Genomic DNA, 23,079 nt, shown 5'->3' on the forward strand with positions numbered 1-23,079 from the left:
GATATTGTCACCAATTAGAGTCCATGGCTGCCCGAATATATTCTGCACCTACCCAATACCGCATACTCAAAATCTCAATGTGCTGGATGCCACTATTTAGAAGAAAGCAGACATAAGGACAACTGCTGACAACCTGGTGGTCCACCTTTTAAACAGACCTGGAAACCATCGAGATTCCATGTGACGAGGCTGAATCAGCCGCAGATGACAGAATCAATGGAATGCCCAATGTGCCAAATTGCATAGAAGGAAATAAGTCTAAGTCTACTGTATGTAGGCCTCTTTGTTTGGACAACTTCATTCCCTTATATATTCCAGAAAGCATTTCCAGGCATTGTAAACTCCAAAACTGATATTTCATATTTGGGTAGACAGAGTTGAATCTCCCACCTGAGTCAGTGATGACCGTAACGGATGCACACAGCTTCCATTGAAGCATGTCCTTCTCCTGCTGGAAGTACTTCACTAGGTCTTCTCTTCTTAGAGAAGTTGAGCCTTCACCATCCTGTATCTGGAATTAGACCGGCCAAAGCAAAGTTGTATTTAGTCAACTGTAATAAATACCATTTGACAATTGATCTGGAAATAAGCAATTCATAAACAAATAAAGCTCACCTGAGATTTGAAAAGGGTTTCTCCTGTGAACATTATGACCCTGCCCAGGGGCGGTCTGACCATTTGGAAACTCGGGCACCGCCCGAGGGCCTGGGGTCAGTAGGGGGCCCCATGAGATGCCCCTGGTACCTTTTTCATAGACTTTTTTGAGTTTGGGCAAGAATACAGGGGCCCCATGATCCCCTATTGCCTGGGGGCCCCATGAGTTGTCAGTCCGCCCCTGACCCTGCCCATTCAGGACAAACTGATAAGGTCTTTGTAGAGATATTCTCCTTGCCAGACCTCTCCTGCCACTCCTGCTTAAAATTCCTAATAGTGTTGGCTAGTGTTCGATGCTAAGGGTAGTGGTGACATGAACTGCCTCCTGTTCATATGACAGTGCTTGGGTGCAAAAATTGGCTGCCAGATCTGAGCACTATCACATTGAAGGGGACACATGCTCCCCCATAACCATGAAAGCACCGGGGACAGGGGTGGACTGACAAATCATGGGGCCCCCAGGCAATAAGAGATCATGGGGCCCCTGTGTCCTTGCCCAAACTCAAAAAAGCCTATGAAAACTGTACCAGGGGCATCTCATGGGGCCCCCTACTGACCCCGGGCCCTCGGGCAGTGCCCGAGTTTCCAAATGGTCAGTCCGCCCCTGACCGGGGATTATCTCCAGCTGCACAGGAGTGACAAGGGAGCTCTGGAAAGGTGAGTATCAGGGATTTGATGCACAGCAGAGATTAGCACTGGTGGGGGGTTTGTTGGGGAGACGTGATTTTTTTTCTAGAGGGAGATTTTTGCTAGTGGGTGATTTTCCTGGGGGAGGGGGAATTTCAATTTGAGCTCAGAATAAAAACAGATATTTCTTCCTGTGGGGGAGGTTTGCCCATATATTGTCAAAAAATGGCAGTTTGTTGTTGTCATGATTGTCCATTTATTGTCTGCCTGTCACAATCATATGTATATTGCCAGGTTTGATCTCCACATATTGCCACAATTGCCAGTTTGTTGCTGCCCCATGTAGTAGTTAGGATTGCCCGTATGTTTCCCCCATATAGTCACAATTGCCCATTTGCTGCCTCCATATTGTCATGTTTGAGCTTCAGTTTCCAGCATGACCATTGCATGCCTGAGTATTGTAACAATTGCCTATTTGCTGACTATATATTGTCAGTTGATTAAACGTTGCCTGAGTATTGTATACTCTTGTCCATTTGGGGTCCAATCCATTATGCTCCCCAATCCGCAGATCCAATCCATCCTGCGGGGATCGTCGGCATGCAACCTATACGGGGGTGACACCGGACCCGCTCCACGAAAAGGTAAGTTGTAAAGAAAGCCAACGATCCCCGTAGGATGGATCGGATCCATTCTGCGGGGATCGTCGGCTTGCTTTACAACTTACCTTTTCGTGGAACGGGTCCGGTGTCACCCCGTGCTGTAGGTGTCACCCGGTGCCACGCGCCCCCCCCCCCGCACCTGCCCCGGGACGCCACTGCTTGTATGGCAACTTATTTGCGGCACCTGCTGCTCCCCAGGAGTGGAAAAGCCCCGGGGCATACTCATACGCAGGGGCGGACTGACCATTTGGAAACTCGGGCACTGCCCGAGGGCCCGGGGTCAGTAGGGGGCCCCATGAGATGCCCCTGATACCTTTTTCATAGGCTTTTTTGAGTTTGGGCAAGGACACAGGGGTCCCATGATCCCCTATTGCCCGGGAGCCCCATGAGTTTTCAGTCCGCCCCTGCTCATACGCACACTTTTTATATACATGGAATATATTTAGAGAAATAAAACTGAAGGTTCAATTGGGCTTTAACAGAATAAGAACCAATACCGGAATCCTTCTTAAGGTATTTGGTAGACTTTTCTTTTCACCATCTCTCGACAACGAGAACAGCACATAGGCCATACCATCCAAAGGCTTCCCATAGAGATAACTAATAAAAGACAAAAAAGAATATATTTCAGAATAGAGAGTTGCTGTACAGATATCACCCATCACTAGAACATACAGATATAACATGCGCTCTACATTTGTGCTCACTTTGCGTGGATCTCAACTCTGAATTCTGGATCGTTGATGTAGAAAAATTTTTTATCTGTGATTATTTTCACTTCAAAACTTGGTAGAACTGAAATACCAAATAAAAAAAAATATTTTATTTTGACCCCCTGTTCATTCATTTCATTTGTATAAATGGCAGTTTAATGTTGCATTGAAATTTTACATTTCATTTAAAATGAAGCTGGTGTAAGCTTAAGAAGGGATTAACACACTCATTTAATAATCTTTCTCCAAAACCACACACGTGCGTGGTGGAGGAAGTGAATCGGGATAGACATGTTTGTTTTGTTCCCAATCAAAATTTGGATGAATTTTTCGTCATTCAGAGATTCGGATTTATCCGAATTACAATAGCTACGAATTTAAACGAATTCAAAATAACAAAACAAAATTTTGGTAGACATTTGAATGGAAATCGAATTTGAATTAAAAACAAGAATAGAATAAAATAGAATTGAAAATACAGGAATAGAAAAGAATAGAATATAAATTAATAAAATAGAGTAAATATAGAACAGAATAGAAAATAAAAGAATAGAGTAAAATAGAGTAGAAAATAAAGGAATATAATAGAAAAGAATAGAATATAATATAAAAGAATAAAATCGTATAGAATAGAGTAAAAAAAAGAACAGAATAGGATAGGAAATAAAAGAATAGACTATAAAAGAATACATAATATAAAATAATAAAATAGAATAGAGTAAAAAAGAACCGAATAGAAAATAAATGAACATAATAAAATAGAGTAGAAAATAAAGGAATAAAAAATAATATAATATAAAAGTGTAAAATAGTATAGAACAGAGTAAAAAAAGAACAGAATAGGATAGAAAATAAACGAATAGACTATAAAAGAATAGAATATGATATAAATAATAAAATAGTATAGAACAGAGTAAAAAAGAACAGAATAGAAAATAAAAACATAATAAAATAGAGTAGAAAATAAAACAGAATAAGATAGAATAGAAAAAAAGGAATAGAATAGAAAAAAATAGAATAGAATATAAAAGAATAAAATAGTATAGAATAGAGTAAAAAAAAAAACCTATTAGAATAGAATATCAAAGAATAGAATAAAATTGTGTAGAAAATAAAGGAAAAGAATAGAATAGAAAATAAAAGAATAGAGTAAAACAAAACAGAATAGAAAATCAAAGAATAGAACAAAATAGAGTAGAAAATAAAGGAATAGAATGGAAAAGAATAGAACAGAAAATAAAATAATTTACTAAACTTTATTACATAATTAAAACATCATTAAAATCACAGAAGAAAACATCAGTTTCCATATCACGTTTGGTGCACCAAGCGCGTGTTCACAGTTCCATCATGGCGTAGCAGATCAACACATTTGGAGATATTCTCACTCTTTCATGATCCATGCCTAATATTAACAGATGATACGGCTGTACAAAGATGATAGCGACAGATAAACATGTAAACCTGCACCACACACATCATACATAAAAATATTCACATACCGCGGTCATTTCACAAAAATGGCAATTGATGTCTGGAGAGTAGAGAAGAGCAAAAAAGAAAAAAAAAAAAAAAAGGGGTGGGGGTTCCATTTAGGTAGTTCCCCTCCCCCCTTTGTTTCTTATTCTCCCCTGTTCCTCTCTTCCCTCCAGATATAAGGGCATGGACACTGAAGAAGTAAGAGTAACATGAAACGTATAGATCCACTACGCCATTTTGAAACTGTAAAAATAATAATGATGTTTTAATTATACAATACAAATGTTTACCTTTTAATAGCGTGGTATGTTATCTTTAAAGCACATTTAAAATCCCAAACACACCCTCTCCACCACTAGCTTATGTGGTTTTGTAGAACGGTTATTACATTTGAAAGTAAGGGATGGTGCCAAAAGAGGTGAATACAGGATGGTTTTACCCCCCCCCCCCCCCCCAACAAATTTTAGGACTAACACACTACTCTAGCCAAAAGAGATTTTTTTTTTTTGGATCATATAGATTACCAGAGATTTTTAGCTTCTGTCAGGTTTTTTAATACTGTCTGTGACTTTCTGGTCTGGTGACCCTCGTTCCCATCATTCATTCTCCTGACGTCCACAAGAAGGTGAGGGTTAGCCTCCCCCAACAGGGGCCCTATAAAACATTATAACTAGACACACTTTATAATTCCTCCCAGCTCCATCAGTAATGAAAAAATAAAGTATCGTCTCTAGAACTAACCGCAACAAACATAACCAAATACGTTTTTTTAATTGCCTCCAGTATAGAAACACACGCAGCTTAGAAATGTTCATATTATATCTTTTCAAAATTCTTTAAAATTTTCAAATTTAAAATGTTCAAATGAATGAAGTTTTTCCTGAAAGTTATTTTTCTAAATTTCAAATTCTTGCTGGGAAATATGTATAATCAGAATGAAAACCACATTGGAAATAATCTAAAGTGTTATGTTTTAGAAGGCACACATATATACACTATATTGCCAAAAGTACTGGGCCCGCCCTCCAAATCATTGGATTGAGCAGGGGCGGACCGACCATTTGGAAACTCGGGCACTGCCCGAGGGCCTGGGGTCAGTAGGGGCCCCCATAAGATGCCACTGGTACCTTTTTCATAGGCTTTTGTGAGTTTGGGCAAGGACACAGGGGCCCCATGATCCCCTATTGCCCGGGGCCCCATGAGTTGTCAGTCCACCCCTGGATTCGGGTATTCCAATCACCTCCATGGCCACAGGTGTATAAAATTATCACCTAGGCATGCAGACTTCTTCTACAAACATTTGTGAAAGAATGGGTCACCACCTGTGCAATAAGTCCATCCGTGACATTTCCTGGCTACTAAATATTCCACGCTCAACTGTTAGTGGGATTATAACAAAGTGGAAGCAACTGGGAACAATCAGCGCATGCTGAAGCACACAGTGCGCAGAAGTCGCCAACTGTCTGCAGAGTCAATAGCTAAAGACCTCCAAACTTCATGTGGCCTTCAGATTAGCCCAACAACAGTGTGTAGAGAGCTTCATGGAATGGGTTTCCATGGCCGAGCAGATGCAGCCAAGCCTTACATCACCAAGTGCAATGCAAAGTGTCAAATGCAGTGGTGTAAAGCACGCCGCCACTAGACTCTAGGGCAGTGGAGATGTGTTCTCTGGAGTGACCAATCACACTTCTCTGTCTGGAAATTCAATGGACGTGTCTGGGTTTGGCAGTTGCCAGGAGAACGGTACTTGCCTGACTGCATTGTGCCAAGTGTAAAGTTTGGTGGAGGGGGGATTATGGTGTGGGATTTTTTTTTCAGGGGCTGGGCTTGGCCCCCTAGTTCCAGTGAAGGGAACTCTGAAGGCGTCAGCATACCAGGACATTTTGGACAATTTCATGCTCCCAACTTTGTGGGAACAGTTTGGGGATGGCCCCTTCCTGTTCCAACATGACTGCGCACCAGTGCACAAAGCAAGGTCCATACAGACATGGAGGAGCGAGTTTGGGGTGGAGGAACTTGACTGGCCTGCACAGAGTCCTGACCTCAACCTGATAGAACACCTTTGGGATGACTTAGAGTGGAGACTGTGAGCCAGGCCTCCTCCCCCGACATCAGTGCCTGACCTCACAAATGTGCTTCTGGAAGAATGGTCCAACCTTCCCATAGACACCCTCCTAAACCTTGTGGATGTCCTTCCTAGAAAAGTTAAAGCTGTTATAGCTGCGAAGTGTGGGCCCAGGGGTGTATTTACTACAAGACAAACAAGGCACTTGCCTAGGGCGGCATTTTTCAGGGGGGCAGCACCTCCTCCCAAAAGAAGGGATGAAATAAAGGAAAACGCGCCTCATGGGAACCTGGTGGAATCCGAGAGAGGCTGTGAACTGCTTGATGGTGTACAGGGGCGGACTGACCATTTGGAAACTCGGGCACTGCCCGAGGGCCCGGGGTCAGGGGGCCCCATGAGATGCCCATGGTACCTTTTTTCATAGGCTTTTTTGAGTTTGGGAAAGGACACAGGGGCCCCATGATCCCCTATTTCCCGGGAGCCCCATGAGTTGTCAGTCCGCCCCTGATGGTGTATGTAGAGTCTGGCTCTCATTCCCGGGGATGTCCGGAGCTATGAAGATGAGTGTCTCTCTATCACTGGGGGGGAGGGAGGTAGTGGAAGGCTCTCCCGAGTGGGGGGCAGGGGTGTTTTTGGTCAATGTCAGGCTCTCTGCGGAAGGGGGAAGGGGAGGTTGCGTTTGTCGTGTCCGTGGGGGCAAACAATTTTTGTGTACAAAACCTAAATACACCACTGGGTAGGCCAACTCAATTTTGAACCCTATGGACTAAGACTGGGATGCCATTAAAGTTCATGTGCGTGGAAAGGCCGGCCGACCAATACTTTTGGCAATATAGTGAATATATATATATATATAATCTCCAGAAGTGCTGCACTCCTTCAATGCCAAGCAGCAGTTTACTTATTGCAACAATAGCCAAAACCTACAATTGTATCCTAATATACAGTACAGAAGCTATTGTTGAGAAAAATTGATTGCTACTTGGCACTGAAGGTGTGCAGTACTTTTGTCAATTTTATTAGGGAGGGGCAAAACTAATTGATTTCAATCCAAAGGGAGGCTTTGCTAACACGTCCAAAAATAGATTGCAAACTTTATTGTGAATCTCATTAAAGTCAATGGGAGGCACATCTTGAAAAATCAATTCTTTCCATTTTCTAGGCTAATAAGCAAGGGGTTGTCAAAAGCATAGGAAGCTTGGCATTGCCAAAGGGGACATCTGCCAATGCAAAAATAAAGAGTTTAAAAGTAACGGGGAGCAGCTCTTTTAACCACTTCAAGACACTTTCACCCCCTTTCCTGTCCAGGTCAATTTTCAGCTTTCAGTGCTATCACATTTTGAATGATAATTGCGCGGTCATGCAACACTACCTATATAAATGTTTTTACATTTTTTTTGAGACAGATAAAACTTTATTTTGGTGGTATTTATTCACCACTGGGATTTTTATTTTTTTGCTATATAAATGAAAGTCCAAAAATTTTGAAAAAAAGTATTTCTTGTACAATTTTGCAATAAATAATCTTTCTTCATAAATCTTGGCAAAAATGTATTCAATTGTTTTTTTTAGGAAAAACCCCAAATTAGTTTATAACCAAAAAATTATAATTTTTCTAATTTTTTTTTACATTATTATTTAATTTTTTTATATTATTATTAGAGATGAGCGAATTATTCAAAAATTCGATTCGGCTGATTCGCCGAATTTGCGGGAGAAATTTGATTCGATGCAAATTTATTCGCCGCAAATTTAACTTATTTAAAGGGTTTCTAGGCTTCAGAGAGCCTTTATATTAGTGCAGAACACTGTACCTTTAATTTAAATGCCCTTGGAGTCTGCTGGGGAAGAGAAATAATACTGACAGTCAGTATGACATGCAGATGAGTGCCGTCGATCTTAGAATCACCGCACACTTCACTCATTTGGGCAGTCACGGGGCACGACGAAGAAGAATGAAAAGAAGAATGAAAAGAAGAAGAATGAAAAGAAGAATGAAAAGAAGAAGAATGAAAAGAAGAAGAATGAAAAGAAGAAGAATGAGAAGAATGAAAAGAAGAAGAATGAAAAGAAGAAGAAGAAGAATGAAAAGAAGAAGAATGAAAAGAAGAAGAATGAAAAGAAGAATGAAAAGAAGAAGAATGAAAAGAAGAAGAAGAATGAAAAGAAGAAGAAGAATGAAAAGAAGAAGAAGAATGAAAAGAAGAAGAAGAATGAGAAGAAGAAGAAGAATGAGAAGAAGAAGAAGAATGAGAAGAAGAAGAAGAATGAGAAGAAGAAGAAGAATGAGAAGAAGAAGAAGAAGAATGAGAAGAAGAAGAAGAATGAGAAGAAGAAGAAGAAGAATGAAAAGAAGAAGAAGAATGAGAAGAAGAAGAAGAAGAAGAATGAAAAGAAGAAGAATGAAAAGAAGAAGAATGAAAAGAAGAAGAATGAGAAGAATGAAAAGAAGAAGAAGAAGAATGAAAAGAAGAAGAATGAGAAGAATGAAAAGAAGAAGAAGAATGAAAAGAAGAAGAATGAAAAGAAGAAGAATGAAAAGAAGAAGAATGAGAAGAATGAAAAGAAGAAGAAGAAGAATGAAAAGAAGAAGAATGAGAAGAATGAAAAGAAGAAGAATGAGAAGAATGAAAAGAAGAAGAATGAAAAGAAGAAGAATGAAAAGAAGAAGAATGAAAAGAAGAAGAATGAAAAGAAGAAGAATGAAAAGAAGAAGAATGAAAAGAAGAATGAAAAGAAGAAGAAGAATGAAAAGAAGAAGAATGAGAAGAAGAATGAAAAGAAGAAGAATGAGAAGAATGAAAAGAAGAAGAAGAAGAATGAAAAGAAGAAGAATGAAAAGAAGAAGAATGAAAAGAAGAAGAATGAAAAGAAGAAGAATGAAAAGAAGAAGAATGAAAAGAAGAATGAAAAGAAGAAGAAGAAGAAGAATGAAAAGAAGAAGAAGAATGAAAAGAAGAAGAATGAGAAGAAGAATGAAAAGAAGAAGAAGAATGAAAAGAAGAAGAAGAAGAAGAAGAAGAAGAAGAAGAATGAAAAGAAGAAGAAGAAGAAGAAGAAGAAGAAGAAGAATGAAAAGAAGAAGAAGAAGAAGAATGAAAAGAAGAATTCCAGTACAGCAAAAAGTGTATCTGCAGAGAGCTCCGCTATTTCTGACAGTTCTCTGACAGTTCTGACAGTTCATTTACAGCGGTTGAAACATTGTATCTATTTATTTCCGAATAAAAACATCTGTATCCTAAATGGAAACAAATAGATACAATGTTTCAACCGCTGTAAATGAACTGTCAGAAATAGCGGAGCTCTCTGCAGTGACACTTTTGCCGGCTGATCGGGAAAAATTCGATTCGTGCACCCGAAGTTTGCTAAAATTCGGATTCGATGCGAATCGAATTTTTCCTGATATTCGAAACGAATTCCACTTTGCCAGGTTCGATTCGCTCATCTCTAATTATTATATATGTTTTTTTTTAACATACTGTCACCCTAGCAGTACAGTGTCACCATACACTGATTGCTTTTACACCCATAAAGGCTGTAAAAGCAATCATTTCTCCTTCTCTCTGGCTGCATTCTTGCAGCCATTGAGAAATATTGTGTGAGCTGAGATTTTTGAGTCTTCCTGTCATTGTGTAACTGCCTGCCGGTACGAGGTGCAAGCAGATAGATACACTGACAGTCTGCAGGAGCCTGAGATTGCACCGCCAATCTGCTGATATTTATGGGCTCCAAAAATAATAATAATATACTGTAAATGAAAAAGTCCAAGAATTTTGAAAAAAAGTGTTTTTCTTATGAAATTTTGCAAATAAATAATAGTTCATCATAAATCTTAGCCAAAATGTATTCTGTTATCTTTTTAGTAAAAAAAAAAATTTAAAACTTTTTTTTTACTTTTTTTATTTTCTTTTTTTATATTATTATTTATGTTTTGTTTTTTGTTTTTTTAACATACTGTCACCCTAGCAGATACTAGCAGACACTGTACTACTTGTGGGGGGTGATGAAGATTTTTTTTTTTTTTACACTGATTGCTTTTATACCCATAAAGGCTGTGATTTTTGAGTCTTCCTGTCATTGTGTAACTGCTTGCCGGTACGAGGTGCAAGCAGATAGATACACTGACAGTCTGCAGGAGCCTGAGATTGCACCGCCAATCTGCTGATATTTATGGGCTCTAAAAATAATAATAATAATAATAATGATAATAAATGCACTTTTTTGACCTGCACAAAAAATGCGCATTTATTACTTTTTTTTTAGAAAGGTGAGCTTATCCTTTAAATAACATGCTTGATTGGTGGTCTACAGCAAAAATGACATTTAGAAAGAGAGAAAATACTTTTGCTACTAAATGACATTTTCCTGCTAGCTTGGCTTTTTTTTATCTAAAGGACTTTGCCAAACATTTGGTGTTTTTTTACTTTTTAATTTTTTTTTTGTGCATAAGTACCATTTACTAATTTACATATGTGGGGAAGCTGATGTCTTGGTGCCCCCATATTTCAAAGGAGGCTTCCAGATACTGATATGCACTTCCCTCTCAGACTCAAAGATCCACCAGGGTAAGGCTGTGGGGAAGAGGCTCTCGTCCCCGTCAAGATTTGTCTGTTATTAGAATACCCCCCTTTTTTTTTAGTTTTGCCAGTTTATTTTTTTGCTGTCTGTGTCCCATTTCAAAGATTTCTCTTCACTTCCTGCCCTAGAGACACAACAGGAAGTGAGGAGATATCTACAAACTGAGGGTAATGCTACCCTTGAAGAGTTGTTGCTTGAACAGGTGTCCCTGTTTGAAGATTTTCACTTCACCTCCTGTTCTGATGACAACTGTAAAATTTTGTATTTTTCCATCACTTTCTGACAGTGGTGGCCAAGAGAAATAGAGAAGGTAAATCTACCTATTGAAATCACAGAGACCAAGAAAATGCAGACAGTAAACTTTCCCTATTCTATTCGAAACCAAAGAAAAAAAAATAGCTCAACTGGGGGCGGACTGACCATTCCAGCACTCGGGCACTGCCCGAGGGCCAGGGGTCAGTAGGGGGCCCCATGAAATGCCCCTGGTACCTTTTTTTTATAGGCTATTTTGAGTGTGGGCGAGGACATAGGGCCCCGTGATCCTCTATTGCCCGGGGGCCCCATGAGTTGTCAGTCCGCCCCAGGGGCGGACTGACAACTCAAGGGGCTCCCGGGCAATAGGGGATCATGGGGCCCCTGTGTCCTTGCCCAAACTCAAAAAAGCCTATGAAAAAGGTACCAGGGGCATCTCATGGGGCCTCCTACTGACCCCGGGCCCTCGGGCAGTGCCCACGTTTCCAAATGGTCAGTCCGCCCCTGGTCTGCCCCTGAGCTCAACATATACTTTAATGCTCAACCTCACCTTCCCTACCAATGCTGGAGAGATCATAACATTATGATGGAATGTGGTATGTTGTTGGTTTGCTACTTTGACTGACAAGCTACACACTAACCTCTAAAATTCTTTTTTTTTTTTCATTTTCTTCTCATCCAGCTCATAATAAATGAAAACAAATTAATAAAACCCATAAAGGATATGATCTTACCATATTCTTTTACATCAAAATGTGCACTGAAGTTATGTATAAGGGTGTCTTCAAACTTTGCAGCCACGGTCCAAGTTCCAAAACTGAAAAGCATTAGGGATAAGACTGTAAGTTATCGGCGACTTACACATTACTGCCTGATCAACCTTTCCAGGAAGACAGAGTATGAGGGACATTGGTATGTAAATGTTCTCAATGTTTAGGACTCCACATCTAGATTCATATTATTTAAGCCCCATTGATACTAGTGAAGCAAGACAACTCAACCTGAATCGTGCAATTCTTCGCATGAAATGCTTGTCATACTTATGATGCCATTCATTGGTAATGGGACTCCAGAGGCACCAAGCAAGAAGTGTGGTCATGCATGTAGTGTTTACCCCCAAAGGGGTTGCTGGAAATAGCTTAGGTCTTCCTTGCCTATTCAGAGGCTGCCAACCCAGGAACCAACTCCAGAACACACCAACAAAACTCAGGCTCTGTCTAGGAGCGTCTTTTTGAAAATGTATTGCCATACTTGAACACAGGCATTCAGAGGGATGAGGGTGCAGGATACAGGCATTAGAGGACAGATTCTCAAGCAAAGTCCTTCAGTAGGGGCATTAAGTAATGAATGAGGTAGAGGGGACAGCCACCTCTGGCGTCTAACCCTCAAAGCGCAGACACATCTGAAGTTCTAGGCAAAAGGTCCTACTCAATCATAATGTCCAAAGACAGCTCTCTAACCAGCTTCTATGCAGCACTTTTCAGTAAAAGGGGTCCTTCTCCAGACCATCTTCCTAAGGTAGTATCTTCCATCAAGTTTCTTTCAGTCCAGGTTCCTCCAGGTCTTCAACCAAGCACATGCTGATTCCTGATAACAACAGCTCTTCAATAACTCAGACTGCCCACCAAGAACAGAGGCCCCAGGAGAAAGAGGGAGCTCTGAGCAGACCCTCCAAAACAATTGTCCTCTCCCCAGTCACACCTTCTGGGCCAGATTCCCAGGGATGTATGAGATCAGATAAATATTCATATCCCAGTGGCTGACCCTCCTACTCTATTTCTGGAATCAACTAACCACCAGGCTTATGGAGAGTTGACCAGATGTAGAAAATAAATTGCTGCTCAGCTGAGTACAGCAAAGCCAAAAACAAAATTAAACCCTCCCAAGGCAGGGCACTACATTAAAAAATGTACAAGAGCATGTGGTACTAAGGTCACAGAAGGGAAACTCAAAAAGGTACATGAGCTTCGATGCCACATTAGTAGCGCTCAGGGCAGTCCATTGAAATGAATGGACTGTCCTACTTGTGAAGCAAGGCAATCTACAAAAATGTGCAAATATATGATACCTGAAGTCAAATTACATTAGTTTGAATGGGTCCTTAAAGCTGACCTCTAGCTTTCCCTTCAATCTTGCGTCTTGCACAGTTGTACAGGCTCCTCTATTTTACTGAAATTGCTTACTTACGACATAGACATCAGTAACTATCTAAAGAAGTCCTAAACCTTTCTTACTCTATTGAAAAAAAGAAAAAAAAATGGACTATATTTTCCCCAAAAAACTAGTCATGTGTGCAGGACTGCAAGATTGTGAAAGTGATTTTAGATTTTGAAAGTTTCAGTCCGGTCCTTTTATAATACAAATTTTACTATACACGGTGATATATGAATACATGGTAGAATATTCAAAGACATATCAGAACTGTAAAGGAGCCGCAGATAAGACTGAACATGGTGAACAAGAAGAAAAATATTACACTACAGCAGTGTTTCTCAACTCCAGTCCTCATGGACCCCCAACAGGTCATGTTTTCAGGATTTCCCTCAGATGAAACAGCTGTGGTAATTACTAAGGCAGTGAAACTGATCAAATCACCTGTGCAAAATAATGGAAATCCTGAAAACATGACCTGTTGGGGATCCATGAGGACTGGAGTTGAGAAACACTGCACTACAGGCACTGGAATTCCCAGGTGATCACCAGCACTGGTTGTTGGCAACAATAGTCTGCTGCTATCACAAACTCCATATTGTAAAATGGAAACCGCTTGCCACATAGAAGCCTCTAGATCAGGGGTGTCCAAACTATGGCCCTCCAGCTGTTGAAGTACTACAAGTCCCATCATGCCTCTGCCTCTGGGTGTCTTGTCTGTGGATGTCAGAGTCTTGCAAGGCCTCATGGAACATGCAGTTCCTCAACACCTGGAGGGCCATAGTTTGGACACCCCTGCTCTAGATAGTTTATTACATCATTCGACACACAAGTAAATCCATCTGATATACAGCCAATCTCTCAACGCATTTCAGTCAATCAAGAGCTTAATCATGGGGTCATGATGAAGCTGTTGATTGAGTGAAACACGTTGAGGAATTGCTTGAAAATATAAAAGAATATTCAAAGACATATCAGGACTTTATAAGTATCCCACATAAAACTGCCTTATGGGGAACAAGCAGAAAAATATTCCAGAAGAAAAATATTTCACGAAGGTACTGGAATCCCCAGGTGATCACCAGCACTGGGAGATGGCTCAGATAGTCATTGGCCGTTATCAAAGTCTAAGTAAACTCCACATAGAGAAACGGAAACTGCTCACCACATAGAATGAAGTTTATTATGTCATTCAGCACACAAGTAAATCCAATCAATATGCAGGCAATCCTTCAACGTGTTTCTTTCAGTCAAGAGCTTAATCATGGGGTCATGACTAAGCTCTTGATTGAGTGAAATACATTGAGGGATTGCTTGTATATTGTGCAAATGTATTTTTGTGCTGAAAGACTTCATAAATTATCATGAGGGTTCTATGTGGAGAGCAGTTCCCTTTTCAAATGTTGAGTTTGCTTAGACTATCATAGTTGTCTAAGGGGGGGGACATTGAGAGGGAGCAACTGTAAACAAGTGGTAGTACAGATCTAAGCGGATTAGGAATGCTTAGACCCATCCCTGTTTGGACTGCAGATTAGAAAATTCAGGTCTACTGCCCTTCAAGACAACTGAGTATATTTGAGGACTAGATGGACAGAAACACAAATCCTTTGACAGGCAAAAGAGCTTCCTTATATCTCTGTATTTATCGCATTGCATAAAGTGTCACCAAACCAAATGCTGTATTACATGCTGTTCATAGTCATTCATTATGGTATTCATTTTGTATATTCTGTAAAAAACCTGGTTGGTTCTGCTGTTCTCTGTCTACCTTTCCTGTCCATGTCCCCACTGCAGTTGGGAATTTTGCAAAACAGTGTTGGCAGCTAGTACACATGCTCACTGTATTTGTACCCTGAGCATTTCCTGCCTATCACATCTGAGCAGCCCATGTGACTATAGAGTCACACATGTAGGTATATACACAGTGGTAAAGGAAAGCCCACTCCCACCCTCCTCCTCCATTCCCTTATACACAGTGGTAAATGACAGCCCACTCCCACCCTCCTCCATTCCCGTATACACAGTGGTAAATGACAGCCCACTCCCTCCCTCCTCCTCCATTCCCTTATACACAGTGGTAAATGACAGCCCACTCCCACCCTCCTCCATTCCTGTATACACAGTGGTAAATGACAGCCCACTCCCTCACTACTCCTCCATTCCCGTATACACAGTGGTAAATGACAGCCCACTCCCACCCTCCTCCATTCCTGTATACACAGTGGTAAATGACAGCCCACTCCCTCACTACTCCTCCATTCCCATATACACAGTGGTAAATGACAGCCCACTCCCTCCCTCCTCCTCCATTCCCGTATGCACAGTGGTAAATGACAGCCCACTCCCTCCCTCCTCCTCCATTCCCGTATGCACAGTGGTAAATGACAGCCCACTCCCTCCCTCCTCCTCCATTCCCGTATGCACAGTGGCAAATGACAGCCCACGCCCTCCTTCCTCCTCCATTACCGTATACACAGTGGTAAATGACAGCCCACTCCCTCCCTCCTCCTCCATTCCCGTATGCACAGTGGTAAATGACAGCCCACGCCCTCCTTCCTCCTCCATTACCGTATACACAGTGGTAAATGACAGCCCACTCCCTCACTATTCCTCCATTCCCTTATACACAGTGGTAAATGACAGCCCACGCCCTCCCTCCTCCTCCATTTCCGTATACACAGTGGTAAATGACAGCCCACTCCCTCCCTCCTCCTCCATTCCCGTATACACAGTGGTAAATGACAGCCCACTCCTCCTCCATTCCCACTCACCAGATAAACACAATGGGGGTGGGATATTACATCTTGATTTATGGAGGCTTCACCTCCCTGTTATTCTAAAACACAGGCTGGAGGGGCGTGACACAGCCTTTGACTAGCAGAAATCTGTCCACACCATATTATTGCCAAAAATCATAAAGTATTTGATTTTGAATATATATTTGTATGACAATCTAAAACAGTCTATTGATTTTAATTATTAATTTTAACTTTTTTTAACATGACCAGCAACAGAGGACTAAAAGCTCCTCCGGCCACTGTTTACCTGAAGAAAGGCTGCGAAAGAGCTGGGCCATGTAACAGCTGTATCTTAGGAAAAAGGCACTTAGGTTTTTTTCTAATGAAATAGTTACAGTGCCATCATTCATATCCAGAAAAGAAGGGATAATGTAAATTAAACAGTGTGTGTTTAGTATGACTGTAACTTAGCACATTTAAGGTGAGCCATTTATTTGTCAATGTAGCTGCCTATGCGGAATATTAAACTGTTTAGCTTATATGCTATTGCCTTCGGAAGAGTTTGGTGATGGACACATAAAGTTCTCACCTGGCAAGATCAGTTAGTTTGTAACTGGAGGAAATTATTCCTTCTGTGGTAGTTTGCCGGATAGTATCTCTCTTTATAATCACATTATCTGGAGTCTAAGAAGGGAGAAGAAAATGAATATTATACAGAGAAATCCAAAAAGACTGTATGAATATATGTGGTTCTCATCATCAAATATGTCAGAAGGATGAGCTGTAGAAACCAATGAGAGTCTCAGGAGAAATGACATTCATTGAATTCCAGGGCATCGAAATCTAGTTATTGGTTTACAGATGACCTAATTTATTAACCTCTTGCAGGGAACATATCATATACACTATATTCCCGAAAGTATTGGGCCAGCCCTCCAAACCACTGAATTCAGGTGTTCCAATCACCTCCATGGCTACAGGTGTATAATATCAAGCTCCTAGACATGCAGACTGCTTCTACAAACATTTTTGAAAGAATGGGTCGCTCTCAGGAGCTCAGTGAATTCAAGCGTGGTCCCGTGATAGGTTGTCACCTGTGCAATAAGTCCATCCGTGACATTCCTTTGCTATTAAATATTACACGGTCAACAGTTAGTAGGATTATAACAAAGTGGAAGCAACTGGGAACAACAGCAACTCAACCACCAAGTGGTAGGCCACGTAAAATGACAGAGAGGGGTCAGCGCATGCTGAAGCACACAGTGCGCAGAAGTCTCCAACTGTCTGCAGAGTCAATAGCTAAAGACCTTTAAACTTGGTGTGGCCTTCAGAACTAAGGTTTTGACGCTTTGCATTGCGCTTGATGATGTAAGGCTTGGATGCAGTTTCTTGGCTATGGAAACCCATTCCATGAAGCTCTCTATGCACTGTTGTTGTTCTAGTCTGAAGGCCACACAAAGTTTTGGACTTATTGCACAGGTGGCAACCTATCACGGTACCAGGCTTGAATTCACTGAGCTCCTGAGAGCAACCCAAACTTTACACTTGGCACAATGCAGTCAGGCAAGTACCGTTCTCCTGGCAAATCCCAAACCCAGACACGTCCATTGAATTTCCAGACAGAGAAGTGTGATTGGTCACTCCAGAGAACACATCTCCACTGCCCTAGAGTCCAGTGGTGGCGTGCTTTACACCACTGCATTCGACGCTTTGCATTGCACTTGGTGATGTAAGGCTTGGCTGCAGCTGCTCGGCCATGGAAACCCATTCCATGAAGCTCTCTACGCACTGTTGTGCTAATCTGAAGGCCACATGAAGTATGGAGGTCTTTAGCTATGGACTCTGCAGACAGTTGGCGACTTCTACACACTGTGCGCTTCAGTATGTGCTGATTGTACCCAGTTGCTTCCACTTTGTTATAATCCCACTAACAGTTGAGCGTGGAATATTTAGTAGCCAGGAAATGTCACGGATGGACTTATTGCACGGGTGGCAACCTATCTCAGTACCACGCTTGAATTCACTGAGCGACCCATTCTTTCACAAATGTTTGTAGAAGCAGTCTGCATGCCTAGGTGCTTAATATTATACACCTGTGGCTATGGAGGTGATTGGAACATCTGAATCCAATGATTTGAAGGGATGTCCCAATACTTTTGGCAACATAGTCTATGTTTAAGCCATAATGCCCGAGTTAAGGCTCATTTTAACTATGGTCCTAAGTAGGAGCACATATAGCAGTAGATAGATTAAAAGCAGGTGTGCCTTGAGGGAGCCCACTCCTCCTTAAAGGCACAGGGACACATGTGATGCTCAGCAAGAACATAATTTACATTAGGGACGAGGAGATGCCTTTGCTATCATTATGCTCTTGCTGGGCTCACATGCAGGCTCAAGGGTGGTTATCCTACAGTATAGTTTTTTTCAGTGTTCTGAAGCACGAATACTGCATGGGACTGAAGACGTTTCCAATCATTGCTGGTTGCACTGAATCAGGAAGACAGGGTGAGAATTACAGGCCTGGAGCTTGCACCTTTACAAAACAGTTAAAGCGTAATTTAGGGTTGCCACCTCATCTCTTTAACCACTTCCAGTCCGGACACTTTTACCCCCTTCCTGTCCAGGCCATTTTCAGCTTTCAGCGTTATCACACTTTGAATGACAATTGCGCGGTCATGCAACACTGTACCCATATTAATTTTTTTAGCATGTTTTGAGACAGATAAAGCTTTTATTTGGTGGTATTTATTCACCACTGGGATTTTTTTTTTTTTTTTTTTGCTATGTACTGTAAATGAAAGTCCAAAAATTTGGAAAAAAAAGTGTTTTTCTTATAAAATTTTGCAAATAAATAATATTTCATCATAAATCTTAGCCAAAATGTATTCTGTTATCTTTTTAGTAAAAAAAAATGTAAAACTTTTTTTTTACTTTTTTTTTTTTTTATATTACTATTTGTTTTTTTATTTGTTTTTTACATACTGTCACCCTTGCAGATACTAACAGACACTGTACTACTTGTGGGGGGTGATGAAGATTTTTTTTTTTTTTACACTGATTGCTTTTACACACATTAAGGCTGTAAAAACAACCATTTCTCCTTCTCTCTGGCTGCATTCTTGCAGCCATTGAGAAATACTGTGAGCTGTGATTGGTCACAGCTTGTCACATGGTACAAGGCTGTTGTGAATAGCCTTGTACCATGTGATCTCTGTGATCATTCACAGATTTCTCACGTAGTAAGCAATGATGTCAGAAGTGACATCTTGCTTACTACTCTGCATGTGATCACTGATTGGCCAATCAGTGATCACATGATTGGGACCTCGCACAGAGGTCCCGTTCGATGATCGGTGTTCCACTGTGTCCGGAGGAGCACGGGATCGTGGTGCTGCGCGCTCCCAGGGAGCGCGCACAAGCAGGGGGTGGGGAGACCATTTATAAATGGCCACCTGCCCCTGCACTGCTCCCGTCTGGCTGTTTATATACAACGGCCGGACGGGAGGTAGTTGAAACCGAAAACATATTAATTGGCTGATGGCTGATCAAAGTGGTAATTAAACTCACCTAGTCCTTTATGTGAACTAAATTAGCCTCTGAATCTGTATATTTAATATGTGTTCAGTTTTAAAGGGATTGGGTGGCAGTCCTAGCGTAACCCCACTTTTGTTCAGAAAAAAACATTCCCCTCTGGGTGATCTATGTACATTGCAAGGATTGTAATACACTTTTTTGCTAATTCCTACCTTTTGCTATTCTAAAGAAAGAGGTGGATGTTTGTCCATGTACAAAATGAATGTGAATGGGAATGGTTCCTAATTATCAATCAGTTGCTGCTCTTGCAGGGCTCAAATGAGGAAAAGTGCAGGGACTGCATCCCTTTAGATGGGATTTCCTTTTAGGAGTATCTCACCAAAAATGAAATTTTTTGTAGGAGATTCCTGAAATTTGACTTGTATCTTAGTGCAAGCTTCTGAAAAAAATCATGGATCCAATCACACAAGCAGGAAATGATGTTGCTGGGGGGCGTTCTGTACACATTTTTTGTACAGAACACTTCCAGGTATATTGCATTTTATAGAAGATTACAGTGCTGCTGATTGAAAAGGACAGGTCATTTTTTTAATAACATTCAATTGCAATATGACTTGTATCGCAATTCTATACACTATTCATTTTTTTTTTTTTGTGTGCTATTTTTTTCCCACAAAGTGGAGTTACCCTTTAAGCAATGGTAGCTTCCATATTTCCATCCTTAGCCACTTTAAAAGGTGTATTTCATTTTATGTTTAAGTGGCTGCCCAGTTCTAAGTACCTTGTAGAAAATAAAGGAATATTAACCACTTCCCGTCTGGCCCATAAATGGCCGGACGGTGGCAGTGCAGGGTCCGTTGGCCGTTTATAACCGCCTCCCCACCCCTTGCTTGTGCGCGCTCTGTGGGAGCGTGCAGCACCGCGGTCCGGTGCCTACTGTGTCCTCCGGACACAGTGGAACACCGATCGTCGTACGGGACCTCTGTGAGATCCCGATCATGTGATCACTGATTGGCCAATCAGCGGTCACATGCAGAGTAGTAAGCAAGATGTCACTTCTGACATTGCTTACTACATGTGAAATCTGTGAATGATCACAGAGGTCACATGGTACAAGGCTATTCACAACAGCTTTGTACCATGTGACAAGCTGTGACCAATCACAGCTCATACAGTAGTTCTCAATGGCTGTAAGAATGCAGCCAGAGAGAAGGCGAAATGATTGCTTTTACAGCCTTTATGGGTGTAAAAGCAATCAGTTTAAAAAAAAAAAAATCTTCATCACCCCCCACCATGGTGACACTGTACTGCTAGGGTGACAGTATGTAAAAAAAAAAAAAAAAAAAAAAAAAATAATATAAAAAAATAAAGTAAAAAAAAGTGTTTTAAAATTATAACTTTTGGTTATAAACTAATTTGGGTTACTTTTTTTATTTTACTAAAAAGATAATGGAATAAATTTTGGTCAAGATTTATAATGAAATACTATTTATTTGCAAAATTTTATAAGAAAAACACTTTTTTTTTCAAAATTTTTGGACTTTTTCATTTACATAGCAAAAAAAATTTAAATCCCCCGTAGTGAATAAATACCACCAAAATAAAGCTTTATCTGTCTAAAAAAAATGCTAAAAAATTCATATGGGTACAGTGTTGCATGACCGTGCAATTGTCATTCAATGTGTGATAGCACTGAAATGCTGAAAATTGGCCTGGACAGGAAGGGGGTAAAAGTGTCCGGACCTGAAGTGGTTAATATATAACTTAAAAACATGTATATGTTATACAATGATTACATGATAATATAACAAATGCAAGCTTGAATATGGACAGAGAGAACAGGACCTACCAGGACTTCTATGACTATCGGTTTGTCTAGAGGCTTCAGGTCTGGGGTCATGCTGTAGATCCGGTAAAGAACTTAATAAAAAGAGAAAAGTACATGTTATACAGTAGGTACCGCATTTGAATGCTATATTGTATAATTTAGAGACAGTGAAAAAAATCCCAGGGTACAATAATAGGCATTACTAATGATAATAGTTATACCCAAGTAGCTGAAAGTGTATCTAAAGAACCATAGAACAATGATGTAATAAATTGGAGCTTACCAGTCCTTATATGTGGTGGCTGCGTTATTTTCTCTTTTCAATGCTCACTCACTGTACTCTACCAAATGTTCGCTTAGGACAGAAAGTGTGTTAGGACTACCAAATTCCTTCCCATCTCCTCATCTCCATAAAAGGAGAGGCAAGGGGTTGAGAGTTTGGGTTGTTGTCCAAAGAGGTGAACTGGCAGAGATGATAACATTGAGATTTCAGTGTGAACCAATAAAGGATATTGTGTGCCACTCAGGATATAAGGGATAGTAATCCTGTGCCCACCACTATGAATGCTGGCCAAACATCGGTGTAACAAATGGTGTATCCCATTTGCCTCATATCTATGCAGACCGGCTTGTATTAAGGTAAAAGTCACACCCCAGGCTTCCGCCAGGCCATGCCCCCAACGCATTTCGCTCTGCCCCTCGGAGCTTAGTCATGGGGATCACTGGATATCTGTCAGGATAAACTTTTTTTTTCACTTATCAGACAGATAAACTGTAGCAAAAGTCATTTAAATTCTATATTTAAAAGACCAAAAGGGAGTAATAAAAAAAAAAAAAGTTCATGGTTAGGGTTTACATACAAGTGAAACTCGAAAAATTAGAATATGGTGCAAAAGTTCATTTATTTCAGTAACTTAAAAGGTGAAACTAATATATGAGACTCATACATGCAAAGAAAGATAGTTCAAGCCGTGATTTGTCATAATTGTGGTGATTATGGCTTACAGCTCATGAAAACCCCAAATCCACAATCTCAGAAAATGAGAATATTGTGAAAAGGTGCAATATTCTCGGCTCAAAGTGTCCCACTCTAATCAGCTAATTAAGCCATAACACCTGCAAAGGGTTCCTGAGCCTTTAAATGGTCTCTCAGTCTGGTTCAGTAGGAATCGCAATCATGGGAAAGACTGCTGACCTGACAGTTGTGCAGAAAACCATCATTGACACCCTCCATAAGGAGGGAAAGCCTCAAAAGGTAATTGCAAAAGAAGTTGGATGTTCCCAAAGTGCTGTATCAAAGCACATTAATAGAAAGTTATGTGGAAGGGAAAAGTGTGGAAAGAAAAAGGTGCACAAGCAGCAGGGATGACTGCAGCCTGGAGAGGATTGTCAGGAAAAGGCCATTCAAAAGTGTTGGAGACTTTCACAAAGAGTGGTCTGAGGCTGGAGTCAGTGCATCAAGAGCCACCACACACAGAGGGATCCTGGACATGGGCTTCAAATGTCGTATTCCTCTTGTCAAGCCGCTCCTGAACAACAAAACAATGTCAGAAGCGTCTTACCTGGGCTAAAGAAAAACAGACCTGGTCTGTTGCTCAGTGGTCCGAAGTCCTCTTTTCTGATGAGAGCAACTTTTGCATCTCATTTGGAAACAAAGGACCCCCGAGTATGGAGGAAGAATGGAGAGGCCCAAGGACCCCGAGTATGGAGGAAGAATGGAGAGGCCCAAGGACCCCGAGTATGGAGGAAGAATGGAGAGGCACACACTGCAAGATGCTTGAAGTCCAGTGTGAAGTTT

General features: G+C 40.8%; 1 protein-coding gene across 1 annotated transcript in view; it reads right to left on the reverse strand.

Annotated features, from left to right (window-relative positions):
- LOC149442410 (venom factor-like) overlaps window positions 1–23,079 on the reverse strand; it is a gene marked incomplete at its 3' end in the record, with an annotated part of 64,291 nt that overhangs the window by 22,382 nt on the left and 18,830 nt on the right. Inside the window, exons 4-9 of the mRNA XM_089656127.1 lie at window positions 21,303–21,373; window positions 16,509–16,603; window positions 11,765–11,847; window positions 2,651–2,738; window positions 2,441–2,543; window positions 391–511 (exon numbers count right to left, since the gene is read on the reverse strand). Coding sequence (XP_089512253.1) covers window positions 391–511; window positions 2,441–2,543; window positions 2,651–2,738; window positions 11,765–11,847; window positions 16,509–16,603; window positions 21,303–21,373 — 561 coding nt within the window. The remainder of the gene's footprint in view (window positions 1–390; window positions 512–2,440; window positions 2,544–2,650; window positions 2,739–11,764; window positions 11,848–16,508; window positions 16,604–21,302; window positions 21,374–23,079) is intronic.

Source organism: Staurois parvus, unplaced genomic scaffold (genome assembly GCF_062004578.1).
Source record: "Staurois parvus isolate SC_StPar_1 unplaced genomic scaffold, SC_StPar_1.0 ptg000887l, whole genome shotgun sequence".
Classification (NCBI taxonomy): domain Eukaryota; kingdom Metazoa; phylum Chordata; class Amphibia; order Anura; family Ranidae; genus Staurois; species Staurois parvus.